This window comes from Lissotriton helveticus, chromosome 1_1, assembly GCF_964261635.1.
Source record: "Lissotriton helveticus chromosome 1_1, aLisHel1.1, whole genome shotgun sequence".
Taxonomy (NCBI): Eukaryota; Metazoa; Chordata; class Amphibia; order Caudata; family Salamandridae; genus Lissotriton; species Lissotriton helveticus.
In genome coordinates, this window is record NC_136057.1 from 1,918,532,965 (window position 1) to 1,918,555,272 (window position 22,308).

The 22,308-nt window shown below is 45.6% G+C and overlaps 1 protein-coding gene across 1 annotated transcript in view; it reads right to left on the reverse strand.

The window, feature by feature from the left end:
* LOC144754936 (uncharacterized) overlaps positions 1 to 22,308 on the reverse strand; it is a 403,817-nt gene that overhangs the window by 202,838 nt on the left and 178,671 nt on the right. Inside the window, exons 7-12 of the mRNA XM_078643299.1 lie at positions 19,379 to 19,445; positions 19,025 to 19,238; positions 18,348 to 18,399; positions 1,651 to 1,717; positions 1,284 to 1,497; positions 570 to 621 (exon numbers count right to left, since the gene is read on the reverse strand). Of these exons, the coding sequence (XP_078499425.1) occupies positions 570 to 621; positions 1,284 to 1,497; positions 1,651 to 1,717; positions 18,348 to 18,399; positions 19,025 to 19,238; positions 19,379 to 19,445 (666 nt within the window). The remainder of the gene's footprint in view (positions 1 to 569; positions 622 to 1,283; positions 1,498 to 1,650; positions 1,718 to 18,347; positions 18,400 to 19,024; positions 19,239 to 19,378; positions 19,446 to 22,308) is intronic.

Here is a 22,308-nt window from a genome sequence, read left to right on the forward strand (position 1 = left end):
GCTGCAGCTCTTGGGGACACTTCTTAGTACCTATACCCTAGGTACTAGAGGTACCACATAATAGGGTCCTCCAGAGGTGCTAAAGGCCCGGCCAATAGGGGATCAATTGGGCAGTTTTCTTTTTTTGGGATAAGAACACTGGCACTGGGGACCTGGTTAGCAGGAGCCAAGTGCACTTCAGACAAAGTTGCATCAAATACTAAGCAAAAGGTTGGGTGGGCTACTGCAAGAAAAACCCAGTTACCTACATCCTTGTGTTCAGTGCCGTGCCTGTAAACCACTCCTCTTCATCCCAGAATCCATGTTAGTTTTCTCTAAAAAAAAAAGTAGTATTTTCCAGCCTCACACAACTGGCACCTGGGTACCTAGGTTAAAGTCTTGTTTCGGATGAGGTTGATGTAATTAGCCAGTAAAGGCTTTCTACGGAAGGGTATAGTGCTGTCTTGTCTAGTCAGTGAGTGTTAAAGAATCTGAATTAATTTAGGTCAAGTGGGTTTGGTAGACTCTGAAAGGGAAATGCATACAATTATGTAATAAACTTATGTTTAAAGAAAGGCAATTGTACTCACTCTGCTGTACTTTGAGTTAGCTGTCTTGCTGTGGTGCTGCACTGAACAGAAACTGAAAAAAAGCGAAAACAATTATTAAACTTGGAGATCATCTGAAAAGATGTCTTGTATCAATGGTTTCAAGAGTGAAAACCACAAGTTTAACCGATGTTTCAGTATTCATTTGTCAAAAGCAATTCTAAGAGAACCAGGGAACAGCAAACACTTTACCACTGAAAGGCAAGAAGATATTTCCCAAACACCATTCTCTCCCTACCTATTACTTTCCAATCACATTTGCTGACCATTAATAGTGTCCAACCCTTCAAGAACAGGTTGTGTGGACACAGATGTTCTATTCCCTCAAGTCTCAAACTGCTATAAATATGCTGATGCTGCAATCATGCTAGATAGCTGCCTAGAACGGAAGTAGCTGTGATTGGAATGTTACTGTAGTAGTTTCCCATGTAATCGCGTCAGTTACCAAAGTCATTTAATGTATCCCATTCTCAAAACAAAAACTGTTTTCCATATTTATCAAAGTGTTGCCTCCAAAACATAACAGGTCATCTGTAAACTATAATCTTGCATTTCACAGCTTCATCGCTTAACACCTCACTAGGCCCTGTTCTGCTTAACGACCTTTCAGACAGAACTGAATTATAAATATTAGTAAATAAAAGACAGCGATGAAGATATCAACAGTTACACACTTGATAGATTACTCAGTTTTACCTTCGGGAGGCTCAGGAGAGCTTGTGGGTGGGAATACGATGTTGGCTGAGGTAAAAATGAAAGATCCTGTCCAGGCACCATAACTCCGGGTTGTTACTCCGTTCCGGGTGGATTCCTGGTAGCTGCTTTGTCCCGGCCTCTTCTCCATTCTCACTCTGCCTCCAGCATTGCTGACTTTCCCCGCGTTGATTGCGGCTCTGCAGATGGAAGAGTCCTGAAGAAAAATTGGAAAAAATTAGAAAATATGGCATTCACATTCACCTTCCCCTTCATGGGGCATAAAAGTTTGCATAGTTTGCCATATTTCCTGTGTAGTTACAAAAACCGCTGAACACATCAGACGGATGTGTTCAACAGATAAACTTACGTCTGTGTAGATATCAGTCCCCCACACTGCAACTTCCTGTTTCAGGCATCCTTCTGGACAAATAACGCTAGAAGAGAAATTAAAATACCAATGACCTCCATTTCTGTGCACCTTAGCCATATGTTTATGGATCACAACATCATTAGGTGGTATTGGTCCAAGAAACATCACAAGAATGTCTGCCAAGATCTTATCACTAAAGAATATAGTGTGCCATTTTGATAATGTCATCTAACATTGGAAAGGGCTCAGCCACTGATCTCATGAGAAAGTTGGTTCATAAATTCCATCCAACTATTCTCATCATTAAAACAAAACAATAAAGCGTAAATCTGAAGCTATGTTATACTCTGTCTTACACTGTCGGTCTTCGGCCTTTACACAGGCAAAGTGACCAAGTGCCCTAGGACAATGACTGAAGGATGAACAGTGGACATTTTTTCTAGGTGTTAGAATCCTAAAAGTCCATTCAATAACCAATGTTTTCACTCATGCAAAGAAAACACACTGCTCTAACTCAAAGCTTGAGTAAGGAGAAATTTCTTATGTCTCATAGTACATCGCTTATGGGTCAATTTTATTGTTACATTCCTTCAGGCACTATCTGAACTAATTAAGTATATTTCCAAGTACCTGCTACCTATTTCTACCCAAAACAAAATCAGAAGCCCATGGCATCGTTGGTCTTTCTTCCTTCTACTAACATACCACCTGGTTACTATTGCTGTCAGCAAATCTGAAATCTTCCTGGATCTGTGAACAGCTACCTTCAAATACCTTTCACAGTACGTATGATCTGCCAAAGGGGTACCTCACAATCAGAACGCATAGCAAAGTCATGAAAAATGTATGTAGAAGTGGTGTGAACAAGTTACTAACGTTCTGTAATGGTTTTTCAGATAGAAACTCTATCTAACCACAGGCTCCTCACCTTAGTCTATTCCGCAGCCATCTGATCTGGATAATCTTGACCAGTATCTCTGATTGCAAGTAGGTAGCATCGAATAGCTCTGTGTCAGTGTCGTCTGCATTGGAAGTGTATCGCGGTGCCCACATAAATGCCTAACCGGCATGCAGACATCAGTTTCTTTTGTGACTATTTCCAAGCCAAAAACAGTTAGCCCCATGAATATCAGTCGGTTTTGACCAGTGTGCAGTTTTTAGTGGGATCATAGGGGGAAGAGTCAAGTTCGCAGAGAGGGGAGGATGGGAGGGTCAGTGAGGAATCTGTAGTTAAATAGGGTCTCTGCCAAAAAATTCTACATAAAAGTTGCTCAACTGGTTCTTCTGATAGAGACTTCTAACTGCAGAGTCATCACTGTAAAGCCCTGGAGGCCCTTACAGGCCGCTTTTAGATAGTGTGCATCCGATCTTACTGATGAGTACAAACCATTGAGAGATGGCCTACTTCTGCACAGCCTTGTCCTTCTTTGATACAGTGACCCCGTTGAACAACTGATTATCCTCAGAATGATCTTTGGTGTGATCAAAGTAGAATGAAAGGCTTTTCTTTGAATCCAGAGAATGAAATCACTCCTCCTCCTTGGAATAATGGCATAGGCAGAGTGATGCTCGGGCCAACATGGAATATGGTGATAACTTTCATTTGGAAAGAGGCGTGCTTCCTAAGAACCAGTTTGTTAGGGAAAAAGCTGGTGTACAGAGGATAGACCGACAGAGCTTGTAGCTTGCTGGCCCTCTGGCCAATGTAATGTTCATCAAGAAGAAAGTTTTCAGGGTCAGGAGTCGCATAGGTCAGCTAGGTAGTGGCTCAGAAACGTTAGGACTAGATTGAGGTTCCATTGAGGAAACAAAGGCTGTAAACCTTTCAGGAAATAAGTCAAAACATGTGACTTGAACAAGGAATGTTGGCTTAAAATAAAATAAATGTGACTTTCCGATGATGGTACAGAAAAGAGCTTCACATGGCATGACAAATATCAAGCCACAAACTTACTTCAAAGGCAGATGTATATAGTTTTATTTGAGGGACGCCTGGTTACCGAGATGACGTCACAGACCTCAGGAGGGAGATTGAAAACTCTCAACTGCTGCCGCTCAATCTTCATGCATGAGGGTAGAGTGTGCGCAAGTTCGGGTACAGGACCCTGCTGCTTTGACAGGAGATTGTCCCGAAGGGGCAGCTTTATCAGAGGACAAATGCTCATGCTCACGAGTTTGGGGAACCACACTCTTGAGAGCACTAGGATGACTTGGACTGTCTGTCTTGATCATTTTGAGAACTCAGGGCAGGAGTGGGAAAGGAGGAAGGGCATACAGGCTGAGTTTATTTTCCGTGCCAGGGGTTGCACCACTAGGAATATGTCCTGGTACTCTAGCCAAATCCAGAGGTGCAGATCCTCCTGGCACAGGGTCCACGATTCCTCCCTGCCCTGTTTATTGCATTACAATATAGTAATATCTAAGTACACCTGAGCCCCCCAGCCCACCCCTTAACCCCCCGTCCACCCCTTAACACCCCTGGCCCACCCCTTAACACCCCCTTGATAGAAGGAACAAAGGCTTTCAGTGCCAAGCAAATAGTTCTCAGCTCCAGAAGATTGATGTGAAGCAGAGATTATGCTGGATACCAGAGTCCCCTGATCTCCACCTCTTCCAGATGGTCACCTCAACCCAGAAGTGATATATTGTTCGCCATTGTCAGTTTTGGGGGAGGGTTTGTTGCTGATCTAATCTCAATTTGTCAACCACGACTACAGATCCTTTGCAGTCTCCCTTGAAATCTGGACCATGCTGGAAAGGTTCTCCTGGTGCTGTGCCCACTTGGGCTTCGGGTTCAAATGCTAAGCTTGCATTGCCCATCTGGCGTGCTTTACCAGCAGGATGCAGGAGGCCATCAAAAACAGCAGCCTTAGGGAAAACCAGGATTGAAGCTGAAACATCAGTATCATAGTTCGAATATCTTGACGTCTCCGCTCTGGAGGGTAGGCGTAGAACTGCACTGCATCCAGAAAAGCTCAGATGAAAGAGTGTACTGAGAAGGAATCAGGTGTGACTTAGGCACGTTGATAGTGAACCCCAGAAAGTGCAAAAGTTTAGCCGTAGTCTGGAGGTGTCTGACAAATGCCTGGGGTGAGATTGCCTTCAGCAGGTAGTTGTTTAGGTAAGGGGAGAGTGGTTGTGCTACCAGCAGGAACAGCTGGTAGACCAGACGCCCATAGGTACCTTGGTAGAGGTGAAAGGACTGCTGCTGCACCTGGGCAGATAAAGAAAGCTCAAGAGCTCTGGCAATGACTTTGCTGTCCCAAAAGTGCTTGAGCACTGTGTCAGACTTATTGCCAAACAGGTGGGAGCCGTCAAATGGCATGTCAATCAGTGATGCCTTGACATCCCACGAAAAAAACAGTGGACCTCAGCTAGGCATGGTGAATCAGCACCACTGTGGAGCCCATGTCTCTGCCTATTGAGTTTGTTGTGTCAGCCTGTACCTAATGGTGAACTTTGCTGCATCCCTTCCATCCACGAGATTTTGGTTGAAGATGCTCCTCTGGAAGCATCCAAAGCAGCTGTGCTACCAAGTCCCACAAGGCGTAGGAGTACCGGCCCAAGAGGCATGCAGTGTTCACTGATAGCACTGCTAGCCCAGAGGCAGACAGTTTGACACAGTCCTACGAGCTTCTTCATTGTACGTGTGTTGTTTTATTGTTGGGAACTACTATAATTTCATTTGAACTGTTACTGCGGTTTGACTCTTAAAATACCTTTGCCACTAGTTTTAATCATCAAATACGCTACCTACATAGTCGCTGCTCCTCTTCTGTTCTACCCTGTCCACCGCAGCACTTTGCACTGATTGAGTGGAGGGAGAATTTGAATCCTTAGTTCCCTCACTTCCTGGTGGCCATTGGCGGGTGCAATTTTGAGAACGAGATGGTCTAGTCTCTCTGTGGAGCACCTCCCTGGTGGTATTTAATTCAGGGATGGCGCCGACACGCAGCTCATAGAGGCAGGCAGTTTGACACGGTCCTATGTGCTTCTATATTGTATGTGAGCTGTTTTAATGCTAATGTTGAAAACTGCTATATTTTAATGGTGGACATTAGCGGGCGCCATTTTGAGAACAAGACGGTCTAGTCTATCCCCGGAGCACCTCCCTGCTGGTATTTAAATCAGGGATGGCGCTGATGTGCCTGGATGTCGCAAGACGCCAGAACCCTTGGTCCCGGGCTGCCACGCAGGCAAATTTACAACTGGGACTCACTGCTTGCTTTACAATTGACAGCTGCCTGCCCACAACAAAATTGGAACCCTGATTCCTCCCCCCGTGGTGCAACATATGTGGTTTTGGGGTAGGTGTATTCTCCCGGCTGCCGCTTGCTGCCCATTGGCTGAACGATTTTGCCATCAGCAGCCTCAACTGCAGGTCCCTTGTTAAACATCATGAAGAGGTATTAGACCTACTGCAAGAAACCACACTGGACAGTTTATTCCTCACGGAAACTTGTCTCACCATTGATTCTGTGGCCATTCCGGCCTTGGCCTTACCTGCAGGTTACTCAATGTGCACCCAGAATAGAACAGTCGGAAGGGTAGGGGGGCTAGCCATCATACTCAAATCAGGGTATACCTGCAGCCTCACTCCGCAAAATATCCCTGATTGTGAAAGTGCCCTCTTTAAAATTGCGCTGACCCAAACTTTCACATTATCTGGGCTGCTTATATATTGCCCACCGGGCTCCTTTTTCAAGAAGCTCTAGCTAACACTGCATCCATGCTAATAGTAGAAGCAGCCTGTTTTAGCATTTTTTGGGGACCTTAACATTCATCTGGACTGCCAAGAGTCCCAGGAGACTATCAACTTCCTGGGAGATATGGCTGCATGTTAGCGAAGGCAGTTGGTTGAGGGACCGACACATGTAGCTGGCCACCTTCTTGATCTCGTATTTACTAATCTCCAGACTATGGTTGCGATTCCCCCACTTACGATGCTTTGTACGGATCATTCACTCATCTCTTTGCGACTTTGTTTAGAAGGCCCTCCACTGCAATTCCTTCACCCGTCTTCCATGAGGCACCCATGGCACAAATTAGACCCTACAATTTTTACAGACAATCTAAGGTCGCATCGCCCAAAATGGCCAACAGAGATAGAGACAACTGATGCTGCCTTTAGGGGATGGGTCAAAAATGCACTGGATTTCTGCATCCCGGCAAAAATGACCCAGGCCAAGCGCCCCCAAACTCATGCATGGTATAAAGAGTCTCTGACTATGGAAAAGAAAAAATGTAAAATTCTAGAACGGGCTTGGAGAAGTTCCTATGATCTCACAGCAAAAACTATCTATAGGAAAGCAGTTAAATTGTACCATAAACTGGTCCGGAAGACTAAAGCAATGTTTTATGGTAACATGTTCTCTACAAGCAGTAGTCCAACTAAAACCAATTTTTCCCTTATGAAAGAAATGGTAAAATCCCCGCCTACCGTCAATCACACCATATCCTCCAATCTGCAATGTGATACACTGGCTACATTTTTTATCAGCAAAGTGGAACGCATTTACAGCGCATTCTGTCCGGGGAAGACTTCCTTCAATCACCGGAGGAATATACTCTTGGTAGCTATGCCTTACTCCCTCCAGGACCTTCTGCCCTTGTCCCCTAAAGAAATGGAGGCCCTCCCAGTCAAGGTAAAATCAGGCTCCCCTTAGGATCCTTTCAAACCTGACCTTTTTAGAAAATGTCATGACTGTCTTTTACAGGAGGTCCGGGAGCTGATTAATAGGTCACCATCAGCGGCAGTGATCCCTAAGTCCTGGAAGCATGCCAAAGTTATCCCCCCTGTTAAAAAGAACAACACTGGATGCGTCTCTGCCTGACAACTTTCGCCCTATATCTCTGCTCCCATACTTTGCTAAAATCATAGAGTCCCATGTCAATTCCATACTGACTCAATACCTAGAAGCTAATTCAATTCTAGACCAGTCACAAAACGGCTTCCGGTCTAAGCATAGCACTGAATCTGCTCTACTTGCAGTTACAGAGCAGCTAAGGTCTGCATTGGATGAGGGCAGAAACACGGCACTGATCCTGCTGGATCTCAGAGCGGGCTTCGACATGGTCTCCCACAGGTTTTTGCTACATCAGCTAGAGGAGATCAGGGTCAACGGCAAGGCCCTGGCCTGGTTCGCGTCCTTTTTGAACAATCTGTCTTTCAAGGTCTCTGCCCCTTCTTTGACCTCCAATGTCCATCCTCTCAGCTGTGGTATTCCTCAGGGATCTGCCCTGAGCCCCACTCTATTCAATATTTATGTCTGCCCTGGCCCTTCTGGCCAAATCCCAGAACATGGCTATGGTATCATACGCCGATGATACCCAATTGGTGTTTACATTTTCTAGCTACTCTAAACAAGATCAGGAGAAATTCCAAGATGACCTTACGGCCATCTCTGAATAGATCGCCGACAACTACTTGCAATTGAATTCCACAAAGTCAGAAGTGCTTTGGTGGATTGAGATACCCATCTATGGGGCAATCAATGGTGGCCTAGGGCCCTTGGTACCCCTCCCCAACCAAAAAGCGTGGATATGAATCTTGGAGATCTGATAGACAGCACCATTGCGTTCGAGGTGCAAACTAAGGCTGTGGTGGGCACTTCTTTTGGTCTATTACATGGCCTGAAACCCATTTCGGGATTCTTTGACACACACACCCGACAGATGATTGGTCAATCCACCGTGTTGTCACATCTAGACTATTGTAATGGGCTAATACTTGGCTCCAACAAAGCTGTGATGAAAAGACTTCAATGGGCTCAGAATTCGGCTGCCACATGCTTTTTGCACTACCTAAACACTGCTGTGCGTCTGACCTCCTTCGACAGCCTTACTGGCTGCCTATAGAACAGAGAGTCCACTTTACGACCCTATGTACCACATAAAAGATCCTTCATGGCCTGGGTGTGCACATTTTGAACAAGCTATGCATGGAGCGGGCCCTGATACCAGCTCTGCAGATGGAGTGTGGGAACAGGCCTAGGAGCACAGAAATTGGAGGTTGAAGCAGAAGAACTTTTCAACTTATTTTTCTTGTGCTTCTTCGACTTATGCCATATGGAGGAGACATTTTTTTGGGTACAAAGGCGATTTTATTGGAACTGCTCCTAGAACGGCCCAGACAGCAGTCCTGAGAACAAGACTGGGACTGAGAATGGAGCAGAGACAACTTCTGCTGTGCTGCCTGGAGCTTCATTACTCACTCCCAAATTGCCTTGAGGTTCATCGAGTCACCTCCAGCAGAGGCCATGGAGTCGTGGCTCAACATTCTGCACAAGGATGAAAACCAGTAGGTTTAGAATGGGACATGTCCCTAGCAAACTGGCAGGAACTGCTAATAAACGGGTCAACAAAATGTCAAACCAAGCATTAGAAATGCCAATAGGTCTGGTTTTAGAGGAAAGTTGTATGGTAAGGTGAAGTATTACAAATATTAAGCATGGACATTATATGTGTTTGAAATACCTGTAGGATAATATTAGTGTAGGTTAAAAGGTTGGGTAAAATCCATGTAGATTAATGATTGCCCTCCTCCCATCTGTGCAGCTGCCAGAGAAAGAAAAAAAACATACCTATCTAGTTATCTATGACACTTTCATGATATTACCATGTTGTGTGTGTGCCTCAAAGTTAAAGCTCAGCCAGTTGGAAAAAAAACAAAAGGATCATGGATGGCAAGTACTTTTTTAGTTGAAGAACACAACTTTTTACTGGTTAAAACATGTTTACCTGGCTCCGAACATGTCGGCGGAGCCAAAGGCCATGTAGTGATGGTCACATAAAATTGTCTGGCAACAGATGTGCTGTAAAGCCAGACCATAAACAGTGCTAAAAAAAGAAATGAGGTAGCTCTCTAAATCTGTGCTGTTGGAGGGGAAGGAATGGAACTGATGTCAGCTCGCTGTGGTGAGACTTATATGGGCACTGCAATGTAATTTTACAATGTGGATGACATTGACGTGGTTGATCAGCGCCACTTATTGGCGTCCATAAGTCCTGCTCAAGATCTGCCCAATGTCTATATAGTAGCCTAGTAGTGGTTTATTTAAAAGAGAGGTGAACTACAAGTCAAGGACCTCATTAAAAATGCCCCAAAAATCTCACTTCAGCAAAAACAGGGCTATCAACCAAATCAGGATTACAAGATTCATGGCATATCGGAAAATCAATAGTTTTTCACCCAGTAACATCAGATGCTGAAAGCAGCCAAGTTCAATGTGCATGAAAACACAGATTTCAGAATATTATTTCCCAAAAATCTACACTCTGGAGTATTGTGCCCAGTGGAGGTTCCACAGTGAACACAACACATGGGCCAGCATGTGGAGATAGTTGCACAATGAGTGCCCAGGACAAACCCTAAACTCAGAATTTTGCCACTTCACGTTTCGACAAAAACTCTGCCTGAATTTAGCAGTCTCTACCCCTTTTCTATGCCTACTATTGTGTGGCTGTATTGTACATTGACCACTAGAGAGAGCATCCAGATTGTAGAAACCATATACACTGCATGATTTTCAGAAGGACACAGCAGAGCAGCAATGAATGCATTTAGCTGCAGCTTGAGTGACTAAGCAGAACTTCTTGTCTATGAAGTCCTACCTGTTTCTGAGTACCCAGCAGTCTGCTGTCTGGCTAGCAGCGTGCCGGGCTCAGCTGCCAGGGTTAATTTTCCTATCATGTATTATTTATACAGCTGCGATTAGCTGATTGTGAAGCTGCTTATGTGGAAGCATTGGGGGGTGGGGGTTTAAGAAAACATAGTCGACCCCTGTCAGCCACCGACCACCCTGTCGCCAGGCCCCTTGTGATCTAGTAAACTACTGAGGCACCAGCAGGGGGTAATTCTGCACAGCATAACGTGTGTTTTCAGGATGCAGGTTTATCTGAAAGCACACGTTGTGCTTTTAAAATTGCTTCATTTCTTTTCTTAATGCAGCGCAACTGCAGGGCTGATTGTGGGCCTTTGAAAGTATTTATGTTAATCACAGTGCCCATCAAAGGCTCTATTTAGAAATGAATTGTTGCAAGTTTAAAAGCACAAACCTGTGCTTTCAGATGTTTGTTTGTTAGACTTGTTGCATTTCTTTTCTAAATAGAGCGTAGCTGTGGGACTGATTGCTTACCTTTTGAAAGTACTTATGTTAAATGCAGCCCGTGATTAAATCCGGAGCGGGGCCTCCATGTACCTTCCAGGGGGGCACCCTCAACTTTCGTTATGCCCCTGCGTTACCTGGTTCATTATTAGCTCATAGTTTGTCATTGAATGAGAGTCACCCCTAGGCACCTATATACTGAGCACTTGTAGGTAAGGCAACCAAGTCATATTTGAGTAGGTTTGGGTATATCACCCTTGTCACACAGACCAGGTTACATACAGAACCAAGGGCAGCCACAGGAGCTCCGCGGCAACAAAGAAGCTTCTTGACAAGCCCTCTTTCCTTGAAATGGATCAGATAGGGAGAAGTTTAAGAAATATATTGAAACCTAAGGTGGAAGGGCACTTTAAAGTGTTATCTTTCAATTCTGTTTATGCCGAATGGCAAATTAGTGGATCATTTGAATTTAACTCCAATACCAGAAGACATTTTGCCTGTCCAGCAGTATGTTTTGGAAAGTCACTAAACACAACTGCATTACAGCAGGTTGGAACAAAACGACTCATCATGGAAAGAAGAATATCAAACATGGTTACAGCAGATGTGAGTAGAGCTCATAATTGAGACCTATCCTGGCTGCACTAATAAAAATTATACCCTTAGCTAGATTGCCACCCTTTCTTAGATCCTGTCTGATGACTGAATGGGTTGTTGTACTACATGATCGCATTCATAGGTATTTATAGCTCATGGCCAAAAAGTGAGTCAAATGATGCAACCGTAGATGAGGTTTCTAGTAGCTCGAATAATGGTGTACAATACCACTTTATAAATTCCTGCTGCACCTGGGAGCATTTTGGGACACACATTCAGTCTTAACATAGTAATCACATATTATTGGCCATCATAGAGTATTTCTCTGTTACACCTTGTATCCAATGCCTGCCCTGCATTGCACTACTCGCCACCGCAGTAGTATTTTTCAGCCTCATAAAACAAGTTTCCTGATTATTGGAATAAGGACTTACAGCTAGATTCATGAAGCCAAATTGCGATCGCAAAAGCTGCGAATTCGCAATTGCGATCGCAATTTGACGGAAAGGAATTCAAGAAACATAAACTGCCAGATTCATGAAAACTCTATTCTGCGAATTCTAAATTGCAATTAATACCGAATCGCAATTTAGAATTCGCATAATGGGATTCATGTAAATCTGCGACTAAATATAGCGATTCGCATTCGGCCGCAAAAGCCGATAGCGATGTTCCTGAAATCACAGAAAATTCGCAAAAACGGTCAAATTCCGTGTTGAAATTGCGATCTCGCTATTAGCTAGATCACAAATTGCGATCTCGCTAATAGTGAAATCGCAAAAACGGGAAGTCGCATTTCGAGCACAGTGATGACATCCCAACCAGGAAGCAGGCTGTTCCCTCCCTCATTCAGAATACTGAGGCAGAATTGGAAGCAGCACAGCTCACAGCTCCAGTCCAACCACCTCCAGTTTTTGCATTGGATCCTGCAGGCTGCAGCTATGTCACAGGAAGCACCAGGGCCCAGTGACACAGGGAGAAAGCGCAAAATGAAATTCTCCGAACAGGAGCTGGAATATCTAATCGATGGAGTCTGTAAAGACCATAACAAACTTTTTGGCACGGACTCCAGGAGGGTGCCAGAGGCCGAGAAACGCCGACTGTGGTTACGCATACGCGCGAAAGTGAACTCTGTTGGAGTAACACAGAGATCAATAGACGAACTTAAAAAGAGGTGGTACGACCTCCGAGGGCGTGCCAAGGAGAGGGTGGCTGAGAGGCTGGGTGAGCACCTTGCAACAGGAGGGGGAGAGCCTACAGTCCCTCCCAACACCCCATTGGAGGATCGTGTTGAGGACATATTGCAACCTGAGGCATGCGTGGGGGTAACCCGCCTGGACTCATCCCGACCCACCCAAGACAGCCAAGGTAAGTGCCATGCGACTGCGACCCTGTCCCCTAACAATGGCCATGACCCTATAGCTACTCATAATAAACGCCAGTCATGCAGCCCATGCACACCAGAATATCCCTATAGTATTGTGGGACATGTAGTCTGACCACAATGTTCTAAATTCCCATGCAGCCATACATGTCCTAATGTACTCAATGCAACAGCCAGTCAGGGAATTGTAGCCAGCATGCATGTAGCAACCTCACATGTCAAAGATACATGTAATTAATCAATGTCCACTTTCCATCACAGGTGGCGCTGATAACACCTGCAGCGAAAGTGAGGGGCTGCAAATTGATGACACACAAGAGGATGCTGAGGGTAAGGAAGATACATCCACAAAACCAGCTCCATCTGCCCAAGCACCAGTGCCAGCAGGTGTACCACCACCTGCAAGGCCAGCTACAACAGGCGCACCACCATCGTCAGCAGTGAGACCCATGCCAGTGTCATTGGCAATCCCAGCAGCTGCAAGACCAGCGACACAACGCACACCTACTGTGCCCACCCAGCCCAGCAGGCAGGTCAGGGAGCGGCGCCAAACTACAGCACGCACCGCCAGGAGGGGGATGACTGTGCGTGTGCCAGGGCTCTCAATAGAGTACCGCATGCTGCACGTGCACCAATTACAGGCACGACACCTTGCAGCTATATACCTGCAGCTGCACAATGCAGGCAGGAATATTGCCCATCTGTCCGACCGGATGGACCGGATGACCACAGCCATGGAGGAAAACACTGCGGCCATGGTTAGGCAGCGAAACCTCTGCCGCCGCCGCCACCGTCAGTTCCTCACACGCCTCACGGCGTACACGCGCTCCAATTATGTTATTGGCAACGCCACTTCCCAGCTGACCCGTAGATCTCTGACCATGCAACTCCAGATGGTCCAATGCAATCAGGACGTGGCACGGGCACTGGAGCAGGTAACCACTGCTGTTCAGGCTCTGCAGCCAAATGGCGATGGCCATGCAGGAGGGGATGACACAAGTGAGGGGACATCTACTCACAGCAGCCTGTCTTCCTCACATGGTAGTGTTCCACGCCACAGCAGCAGGCCCACTGCGGCATCACATGCTCAGCCGGAGGAAGAGCCCGAGAGGCGACTGGGAGCCGCGCGCCGGAGGCGCCAATGACATTAATGTTCATAGGGCAGGGACATGCTGCTGGCATAAGCATGCCCCCTACAAAATGTCGAGTAGTATGAAGCAATACTCCTCTAATGTTACAGTTTGAAATAATGCCATATTATTGTGCGACCAACAATAATATTTATTCTATGATAATACATCAGACTGGAATTTTCAGCTAGATTCATGAAGCCAAATTGCGATCGCAATAGCTGCGAATTCGCAATTGCGATCGCAATTTGACGGAAAGGAATTCAAGAAACAGAAAATTCCCAAAAAGCGAATTCGCAAAAAAAAAATTGCGACTTCGCAAATAAATTCGCAGAAACTTGGAGGATGAGCATTTGCGAATCGGAAATTGCGAAAACCCATGGATTCTGCGAATTATATTGCAAAGTTGCAAAACAGTCGCAATTGCCATTCATGAAAACTCGCTATTTGCGAATTACGAGAAAATCGCAAATAGCGAGGCGCAAATTAAGAAGAACTCAAATCAGGTGGTAACCAGTAAGGAAAAAAAAAGATTTTTCAAAAAACAGTTAACTAACTCCCAACTGGTGCAGGGCTGGCCAAACACATTTAAGGACATGCAGCTGGAGCCTGGGGATTCCCACAATGCCTGGACTCTACATGCTGGTGAGGCGGCGAAGGCTGCAGCGAGCTGCACGGAACAGACGGAGGATACATGAGCGGATATTCCGCCAGCGGGTCACCCTTCTGGGCCAAACCAGGGAGCAAATCTATGCTAAGTACCGCCTGAGTGGGGCAATGATAATCAAGCTCATCCAGGACCTAGACCCCCTGATGCAGCACCCAACAAGGAGGACCAATGCCGTGCCCACACATGTGCAGGTATTGTGCTGGCTGCACCTCCTGGCCTCCGGAAGCTTCCAGGGGATGGCCCCTGTTGCAGGGGGGATATCTCAGCCCACCATGTGTCGCTGCCTAAGGAGTTTCCTGGAGGCTATGCTGACCCGGCTACACCACTATATATCATTCCCCACCAGCCAACAGGCCCTCAATGAGACCAAGCTGCAATTTTAAAAATGTAGCTCAATTCCCACACGTCATAGGATGTATTGACTGTACGCACATCCACATTTGCCTACCTGCAGAAACGGAGTACATGTATCGCAACCAGAAAAGTTACCACTCCCTCAACATCCAGATGGTGTGCAATGCAAAAACATTCATCACGGACATTGTGGCACAGTATCCGGGGAGCACACATGACTCCTTCATCTTCAGGCACAGCGGCATCCACACACGACTGGCCAGGGCAGACTTTGGGGAAGGTCACCTACTAGGTAAGTACACATGCCCCAAAATTGTACACTGTGATCATGTAGCTGCGCAAAACAGGCACTCACCCTCTGCTCCTTTCATTCAGGTGACAGCGGCTATGCTCTCGTGAGTACCTTCTCACCCCATACCTCAACCCTGCAACACCACAGCAACGGCGATTTAATGCATCACACATTTGCACAAGGAATTGTATTGAGAAGACATTTGGGCAGTTGAAAAGCAGGTTCCGCATACTGCACAAGACAGGTGGGGCCATGAAATACAGTCCTGAGGTCTGCTGCTGCATCGTGGCCGTGTGTGCAATACTTCACAACATTGCTACCAAGCGCAGGATCCCTGTTGACATCTCTGGCAGTGAGTCTGAAGGGGACCAACGCCCACCTGCACATGCACGTCATGCACGCGGGGAAAATCCTGCTGAAGGACACGGCGCAACCAAATCACAATGAACTGTTTCTAGTACTCATGCATGACACTGGAAATAATGACATGAGTCTGATGTATTATCATAGAATAAATATTATTGTTGGTCGCACAATAATATGGCATTATTTCAAACTGTAACATTAGAGGAGTATTGCTTTATACGACTCGACATTTTGTAGGGGGCATGCTTATGTCAGCAGCATGTCCCTGCCCTATGAACATTAAGGTCATTGGCGCCTCCGGCGCGCGGCTCCCAGGGCTCTTCCTCCGGCTGAGCACGTGATGCCGCAGTGGGCCTGCTGCTGCGGCGTGGAACACTACCATGTGAGGAAGACAGGCTGCTGTGAGTAGATGTCCCCTCACTTGAGTCATCCCCTCTTGCATGGCCATGGCCATTTGGCTGCAGAGCCTGAACAGCAGTGGTTACCTGCTCCAGTGCCCGTGCCACGTCCTGATTGCATTGGACCATCTGGAGTTGCATGGTCAGAGATCTACGGGCCAGCTGGGAAGTGGCGTTGCCAATAACATAATTGGAGCGCGTGTACGCCGTGAGGCGTGTGAGGAGCTGGCGGTGGCGGCGGCGGCAGAGGTTTCGCTGCCTAACCATGGCCGCAGTGTTTTCCTCCATGGATGTGGTCATCCGGTCCCTCCGGTCGGACAGATGGGCAATATTCCTGCCTGCATTGTGCAGCTGCAGGTGTATAGCTGCAAGGTGTCGTGCCTGTAATTAGTGCACGCGCAGCATGCGGTACTCTATTGAGAGCCCTGGCACACGCACACTCATCCCCCTCCTGGCGGTGCGTGCTGTAGTTTGGCGCCGCTCCCTGACCTGCCTGCTGGGCTGGGTGGGCACAGTAGGTGTGCGTTGTGTCGCTGGTCTTGCAGCTGCTGGGATTGCCAATGACACTGGCATGGGTCTCACTGCTGACGATGGTGGTGCGCCTGTTGTAGCTGGCCTTGCAGGTGGTGGTACACCTGCTGGCACTGGTGCTTGGGCAGATGGAGCTGGTTATGTGGATGTATCTTCCTTACCCTCAGGATCCTCTTGTGTGTCATCAATTTGCAGCCCCTCACTTTCGCTGCTGGTGTTATCAGCGCCACCTGTGATGGAAAGTGGACGTTGATTAATTACATGTATCTTTGACATGTGAGGTTGCTACTTGCACGCTGGCTACAATTCCCTGACTGGCTGTTGCATTGAGTACATTAGGACATGTCTGGCTGCATGGGAATTTAGAACATTGTGGTCAGACTACATGTCCCACAATGCTATAGGGATTTTCTGGTGTGCATGGGCTGGTGAACAACACTTACAACGCAACTTTTACATCTCAGAGCCTTTACAACGCAACCATTACAACGCAAACTATTACAACGCATTGCTCTGGGGGGCGCTCTAGGATAGGGAATAGGTTAATTTACTATCCAATAACCTTCCCTAGTGTCCACGGGGACTGGAGTTGGAATAGTAAATTAAACTATTCACTATCCAGCACCCCAAAGCACTATGCGTTGTAATGGACTGCGTTGTAATACTTACGTTGTAAAGGCATGCGATGTAAATGCATATGTTGTAATGTCATACATCCGCATGGGCTGCATGACTGGGGTTTATTATGAGTAGCTATAGGGTGATGGCCATTGTTAGGGGACAGGGTCGCAGTCGCATGGCACTTACCTTGGCTGTCTTGGGTGGGTCGGGATGAGTCCAGGCGGGTTACCCCCACGCATGCCTCAGGTTGCAATGTGTCCTCAACACGATCCTCCAATGGGGTGTTGGGAGGGACTGTAGGCTCTCCCCCTCCTGTTGCAAGGCGCTCACCGAGCCTCTCAGCCACCCTCTCCTTGGCACGACCTCGGAGGTCGTACCACCTCTTTTTAAGTTCGTCTATTGATCTCTGTGTTACTCCAACAGAGTTCACTTTCGCGCGTATGCGTAACCACAGTCGGCGTTTCTCGGCCTCTGGCACCCTCCTGGAGACCGTGCCAAAAAGTTTGTTATGGTCTTTACAGACTCCATCGATTAGATATTCCAGCTCCTGTTCGGAGAATTTCATTTTGCGCTTTCTCCCTGTGTCACTGGGCCCTGGTGCTTCCTGTGACATAGCTGCAGCCTGCAGGATCAAATGCAAAAGCTGGAGGTGGTTGGACTGGAGCTGTGAGCTGTGCTGCTTCCAATTCTGCCTCAGTATTCTGAATGAGGGAGGGAACAGCCTGCTTCCTGGTTAGGATGTCATCACTGTGCTCGAAATGCGACTTCCCGTTTTTGCGATCTCGCTATTAGCGAGATCGCAATTTGCGATCTAGCTAATAGCGAGATTGCAATTTCAACACGGAATTTGACCGTTTTTGCGAATTTTCTGCGATTTCAGGAAAATCGCTATCGGCTTTTGCGGCAGAATGCGAGTCGCTATATTTAGTCGCAGATTTACATGAATCCCATTATGCGAATTCTAAATTGCGATTCGGTATTAATCGCAATTTAGAATTCGCAGAATAGGGTTTTCATGAATCTGTTAATTCAGTTAATGGGCAGGCGTTTGGTCCAGGATGTAATTAGCCAGTGCAAGTTTTATTGTTCGTCTTTATCCGAGCCCAAGAACCAGTCTTACCACTGAGTATAAGAGAATCTGAATTTATGTAAAGTAAGGTTGGTAGACTTTCAAATAATAGAAAAAAAATAGGTCATGTCGCCCCTCTATATAAATGAAGGTGCAGCACAGTAATTGTACTTACTCTGCTGTGTTTTGAGTTAGTTGTCTTGCTGTGGTGCTGCACTGAACAGGAACTGAAAGAAAGAGAAGTAAAATTACTATACCGAGACACTGGCTAAAAACGTGACCCTATATCAAAGGATTCAAACATAACAAGCCTCAGCTTTGACTACATTTCATGTACTGAATGCTGGGAAGAATTCTAAGAAAACTAGGCAAGAGCACATTCGTTAGCATTAAAAGAAAATGTTTCCCATGCTCACTGGCCTCTATTGATTTCTTTACAATCACATTTCCTGTCCATTTACAGTGACCAAACCTTCTAGAGCAGGTTGTGTTGACACACAGTTGTTCTATTCCTTCGACTTGTTAAGTGTCCTGAACATGCTATCGCTGATATGCACATTAAATGTCAGCCTAGAAACTGGAAGTTGCTGTCAACGAAATGTTGTCAAGCAAACCTGTCGTGCCCCATCTCAGACCACAAGCAGTTTTACTGCTTTATTACATTTTTACCTTCAACATTGATGTAAGATTTTATCCATAATATAATTTACTTGTATTTTGCAGATTTCTGGCAAAAAACACATCACTAGGCACTATTCTGCTAAGCCACTGTGTCAGATGGAACTTAGTTATAATTATTGCAAGCAAAAGGCAGATGTGTAGACATCTGTAGGTACCATTGCACAGTTTTACCTTCGGGAGGCTGAGGAGGGCTTGAGGGTGGGTAGACAATGTTGGCTGAGGTAAAAATGAAAGATCCTGTCCAGGCACCATAACTCCGGGTTGTTACTCCGTTCCTGTTGGATTCCTGGTAGCTGCTTTGTCCCGGCCTCTTCTCCATTCTCACATTGCCCCCAGCATTGCTGACTTTCCCAGCGTTGATTGCGGCTCTGCAGATGGAAGAGTCCTAAGAGAGAAGCTGCAGCAGTTAGGAAATCGAATATTTCACACTTACTTTTTCATTTATGTTGCCAATTTTAGCTTAACGTGCCATTTTTCCTACAAGGTACAAATAATCACATGTATGTGTTCAAAAAAGAAACTTACGTCTGTGTAAATATCCGTGCCCCACACTGCAACTTCCTGTTTTAGACATCCGTCTGGACAAATAACGCTAGATGATAGGAAATAAATATCAGAATTATCTCTTTATTTAACAACCTCAGCCCTGAGTCAATAGAGATAATCTTCTCTCTCTTAAAATATTTATTAGTCCTGTGTAAGATGCTGCATTTGCTCTATTAGATTTCTCAATAAACCACTTGTGCTACCTTCATTTTTATGCAGTTTTGATCTAGATTAAATGCTGTGGAGTTATGGGTTGCACGTGATAATATAATTTTGACAGTCAGGTTCACACAGGAGAAGAATTACCTTACTGTGTATTTTATCATACTTTAGTTTAATATTCATCAATGCAAATGATATAGCAACTGATTAAACAACTGCCTCACGGTGCTCCATAAAACAGTTTCCATTGTTAGTCCTGTTAAAGTCTAAGGGGCATATTATCAAGCCCCTTATCGTCACTTTTCTGCCGATAACACGGCGATATTTGCATTGCCCTATTATCAATGCAGTGTTAAGTCAATTAGCGTGGCTTAAAGCCACGTTAATTGACTCAACGCTGCCTTGGTAATAGGGCCGCTTTCACAATAAACTCATCGTGAAAGGGGGTATGCAGTGGGTGTTGCGGTGGGCGTTCCACCGCAACACCCATTCACTTCGACGCTGCCACCTATTATCAAGAGAGGAGATAATAGGTGGCAGCGCCAAATTTAAGAACAGGAAAGACCGGTTCTTAAGGTGGCGAAATGAGGACAAATGCTTCCTTTCTCCTCGTTTTTGCTTTTTCCATGTGTGCTGCTTTGTGCAGCACACATGGAAAAAGCAAAATGCCAAGGTTTCTTTATGCACAGGAAGGTGTCCCTTCCTGTACATAAACAAACCTTTTTTCAAAAATGCCAATGTGTAACTTACATGTGTGCTGCATGAAGCAGCACTCATGTAAGTTACAAAATGGCATTTAAGCTTTGTTTATGTGCAGGAAGGAACACCTTCCTGTACATAAACAAACCTTCCCTCCCTGAGCTGGCGTTAAGTTGTAAAACTTATCGCCATCGCAGGGGAAAACGCTAGGCTCCACCATATCCTTGGTAATATGGTGCAGCCTAGCGTTTCCGAAGTGGCGAAGAGAGACGTTAAGCCAAGGCGGCTTACACCTCTCTTCGCCACTTTGTTGTTAATATGCCCCTACATTTTTTATAAAATTGGCCTCGGTTAACAAAGAAGAAAATGTTGATGACAGTAGAAAATGTGTTTAACTTTATCATATCGGTAGAAGGGAAAACGAAAAGCATAGAAAAATAATTTTTTTTAATGTGATGAATAAATAATGTAGCTTTAAGCGTAGGAGAAGATGCCATTTGAATGTGTAAAAAATAAACATGCAGCCGGCTCCACTATCTGATGTGCCACTATGACTCAACCTGAAAATTAATTTTGTCGACTTCTGCTTGACATTAGAATAAGATGCCTTTCAGCAACTGCTGACTTTTTAATCCTCTATCTGTACAAATGTTCATCACTTTAAAATGTGCTGTGCTACAAGAAATGTATTTATTTGCTTCCTCACACTATATGATGTATTTCTTTAGCCCTTTCACACATCTGATTTGCTAATTTCACTGAGCAATGTATTCTGCTATATGTTAGAATGAACAGAGTATTAGGAATGTTGAACTATCTGAAGCTATTACTTGCTCTCATCAAGACACACTAATAGAAAGGTTTCAGTGCCTTGGATGAGCCCTTTGTCCTGATACTGACAACTGTTAAATAATAGGCCTGCAAAGGTTCCCATGAAAACCTTCCCTCATGTTTATAGTGTGGATGCTTACTGTGAGAAACGGAAGACCTATTTCCATTGGACAAGGATGTCTTAACTATACTGAATGTTACAATTTTTTTGTTTTCATATGTACGTGTTCCTAGTTAGAGAGCAATCAATCAATCTTCCTCTCGATTCCATTTACCCATGCCACCTTATCCTAGATCCTTTATGTATTTTTTTACCTTTCCTTGCTCTGATTGCAGTGTGCTACTGCAAACAGTGATTGCTTATTATCCTGATCTTTTGAGCGAGTTAATACTGCAACTTGTTAGGGAACTTAGCTGAGTTTCCTCAACTACTCTCTATGGGGAGTGTGTCTCTTTAGATAACTAAACGCTCCAAAATTTTGCTCTTTTCCAATAGCACTCTTTATGGGTTCTTATTTAGGTTGGGGCTCTTAGATTAAAAAAGGAACTGTTTCATTTCCTGTCTATATTATGCTGATTCTAAGAAAACCTTTTCTTGATATTTCTGTACATTTACTAATCAAAATTTAAATGACAAAATCAATACTATTCTCTTAATGAGAAACAAAACTTTAAAAACTATTCTAAAACTAAACTCCTGAAGTCCATTTTAATATTGAGGTAGCGGTGCTCCTGCATGCATTCTCAGGAGTGACATAGACGTAGAGGCGACACGAGGAGGAGGTGGTTGGCGTTCAGAGGAGGAACTGCGAAATACAGCAAGCAGTGAACAGGGTGCCGAGTGTGGGAATAGCCACCCAAGGAAAGTGAGCGATGTCCCCGGACATGTCTGCAGATGTGGGGGCCGGCGTTGACTGTTGGTCGCTTCAGTGCCTCTTGTGCTCCTTGAGGAAAATAACATGACTGCCAGTGCTTGGGGCTGCAGGGACTGCCTGCCCAAGGCCTGCCACATTGCTGCATTCTGTCATTAGGCAGGCACTGGAAGAGGTGAGGAATAGTAAGCCGGCTTAGGGGATGCCTGACCCCTCGTCATTAGCCAAGAAAAAGTACCCACCAAAGCCTCCCCTCTGAGCAGAGCGGCAAGATAGGTCCCACCACCTAGGTTGAGTCTTGTGGCTGTGAGAAGCTGCCCAACAAGGTGCAGGAGGAGCTGTGCT